Raw genomic sequence first — 2,955 nt, 5'->3', positions numbered from 1 at the left:
GTTTACCAAACACTCTGCTGCTTTATTTCACAGCTGTTTATTCTCACAGCACAGCAAAAACATCTTTTTTTAAAATACAGCAATACCAAACCAGCCCTGAGTCCCTCATTAATGAAATAAGGGACCTTGCATGGGCTTCTAAGAGGTTGGGCTACTCCCCATATTGCCAATTAGTTTTATGGTAGAACCTTAACTTTCTTCATGGTATCAGAGCAGGTTGTCCCACGTGTGAAGCCAAACGGCCACGTCACCCTGTTATGTTATCCACGTATTATGCTCGAAATTCACCACACGTGAGAGGATGTGTTGAGAATGAGTTCCACATTGATGAGAGGAAGGATCTTGCATGAGCTTATAAGAAGTTGAACTACTTTCTATATTGTCAATTGGTTTTATAATGTAACCTCAACTTTATTCTCATTTAACATACCAGTTTTACGTAAGCCTTTAAATGCTTTGCTTGAGAATTAAATATGTTTATAGTTATATATTTCATAAAATGCTCATTAATTACTTCAACTTACTACCAAATGCATGTTACCAAAATAATCCACAAAACTGGACAAATACCATTACATTCACAAACCCACAGCCAAGAAAAAAAAAAAAAAACCCGATAAATTAAATTTAAAAAAGGAAAAAAAAACTTACTTATTATTGGCTACTTTTTTTTTAATTTCTTTTAAGCATTTCTTTGTAACGTAAGAGCGAGTCGAGCCTCTGCAGTCTTAGCTGCTGCTTAAACCTGTTTATGAAGTCGTCAGCTTTCGCGTCAACCGCTTCATCGCCTCCAAACGACCTCGTTTTCTCCATCCGACGTGTCGCAGGCCTTTCGTCGTCGTTTCCTTCAACCCCTCCTCGGAGCCGCGATTTCTCGCTAGTCGACTTTTTTATCTTCTCGTGCTGGTTTACCCGAGCCCCATTACTCGGGTTCGAATTACTCCGATGAACCAAGTTTTCTTGTCTCGAAATGGGGTCGCGGCCCTCACGTTCGGACTCCTCCGGTTCGTAAATTTTATTCTCTGGATCAGCATGTTCGGACCGGTAGAATGGGAAATCCATCGACTTGAGCCGCTCCAAAAGCGAGGGTGTCCTAGCTAACCCGACCGGACTATCGCAGACTTTCGGACTCGAACCAGGTTGTTGTTCTGCTGATTCGCCGGACTGGGGTTCTGGATTCGTGGATTGTTCGAATTTGTGGTGGGAAAAGTTGATGGACCGGATCCGGTCCAGTAGCGAAGGACTTCTTTCGAGTTGGTGTGAGGGAGTCCGGTTTAACTCGGTCGAATTATCTAAATTTGCATGTTGTGGCGCCGCGTACTGGGTTACCGGGTTCGGTTGCTCGAATTTGTAGTGGGAGAAGTTTATCGACCGGACACGGTCCAAGAATGAGGGGGCTCGTTCGAGTTGGGGCGAGTTGAACAGGCCGAGTTGCTCTTCTTGCTGCTGCAGTTGTTGATGCTGAGGCCTTTTGTGGGTCCCATGGCGGGAGCTGAGGACTATGATCCCGATGATGAGGTTGAGGAGGAGGAAGAGCGAGGTGGGCGTGAACCAGCTGAGCATCGATGTCAACATGGCCAAAGACGACTACGGGTCCTCTATGTTGCGGTGTCTCAGCTGCTTTGAGCTTCTATATAGAGAGAGAGAGAGAGAGAGAGAGAGAGAGAGAGTGCTTGTTTTTGTAGACGAAAACGGAGGAGCTTTTCGGTGAGTAGGATGAAGCAGACAGATTAATACATATAATGGCGAGGGGTGACGTCTTTTTTGTTTGGGAGTGTGTGGTGATCACAGGGCGTATCAACGTGTTGCACGCGTTTTTATTGTTTTCACACGTAAGTTGATTTGATAAGTGCACAAGTTATAACTTAATACAAATAAAAAAATTCTTAAGCTTTATTAAGTAGAAATGAATGTTTTTTTTTTTGTCGTTACTTACCCTTAAGTTTAACTCCACCTATCATCTAACATAATATTGAAAGAGAGATTTAATCACAACATTTAGGGTAACAATATGAGAGAGGGTAACAGTATTCTTCATTTTTGTTTATTGAAAAAACAAAATTTAAGTAGAAACTCGCACTTGCATGTTATTAATTTTGCAGCATTAAATCTTCGTTTTCTTATAGAAAATCACGAGTAATACTTCATTTAATTAGATATTCTGAAACTTGATGTCATAAAGCTTAAATTAATGTTGGAAAGACCAAAGTTTTAGGCCATGTTATTTAACTCTATTATATACACAAGAGTTGAGTACACAAAACATTGATTTTCATATGATATGTAAGATATTGTACAAGCTTTGTTGCCATTCACTTAATTAAACAATTTCATTCACCAAGAATTGCCAAGCCTTTTGGAGTATTAACATCATCTCCTCCAAGGATATTAACTTAAATTAGCTCTAATGATTGGTACTTCACACGTGCTACTTACTTGTACTAATTAACATACTTTTTAACAACAGAAACAAGGTAGTGCCGATTATGAATCAGATGTATGCACATGAACTAAAGTAATTAACAAAGAGATTACAACGATAAATCAATAATTTGTTACGAAATAAAATTTTTATCTCTTAAACAATAATTGTTGATAATTTTTGTTGTTGTAACTATAACACATAAATCAACAAAGTCTCTCCATCGAGCCTAACTTTGAATCAAATTGACATGGCCCTGTTTACACCAAAATAAATAGAACGATAATAAGAGATCATTTTTTAGACCATATTTTAGACACCACATAATGTGATGGTTAATTATGATTGAAATTCTTCAATAAAGAAAACTTAACCATCAACTGTCACATTATGTAATTTACAATATATGATAAAAATATGGTTTCCTTTGTATTTTCCAAATAGAAAACATTGTCTTATAATTATACCTGACAATTTTTTACACAACCTGTTAACACGATACGAAAAAGATAAAAAATAACGTATTTCATATC

General features: G+C 38.2%; 1 protein-coding gene across 1 annotated transcript; it reads right to left on the bottom strand.

Annotated features, from left to right (window-relative positions):
• Positions 1 to 490: 490 nt before the first annotated feature.
• Positions 491 to 1,721, bottom strand: LOC103944037 (pathogen-associated molecular patterns-induced protein A70). Its single transcript, XM_009354426.3, has one exon. It carries the CDS (start codon positions 1,573 to 1,575, stop codon positions 673 to 675), a length of 903 nt encoding a protein of 300 aa, XP_009352701.2. The 5' UTR covers positions 1,576 to 1,721; the 3' UTR covers positions 491 to 672.
• Positions 1,722 to 2,955: the final 1,234 nt, after the last annotated feature.

This window comes from the organism of the source record quoted next, unplaced genomic scaffold (assembly GCF_019419815.1).
Source record: "Pyrus x bretschneideri cultivar Hongxiangsu unplaced genomic scaffold, Pyrus_bretschneideri_v1 Contig1, whole genome shotgun sequence".
Taxonomy (NCBI): domain Eukaryota; kingdom Viridiplantae; phylum Streptophyta; class Magnoliopsida; order Rosales; family Rosaceae; genus Pyrus; species Pyrus x bretschneideri.
The sequence above is the reverse complement of the archived record's forward strand: the minus strand, read 5'-3'. Positions and strand labels throughout refer to the sequence as shown.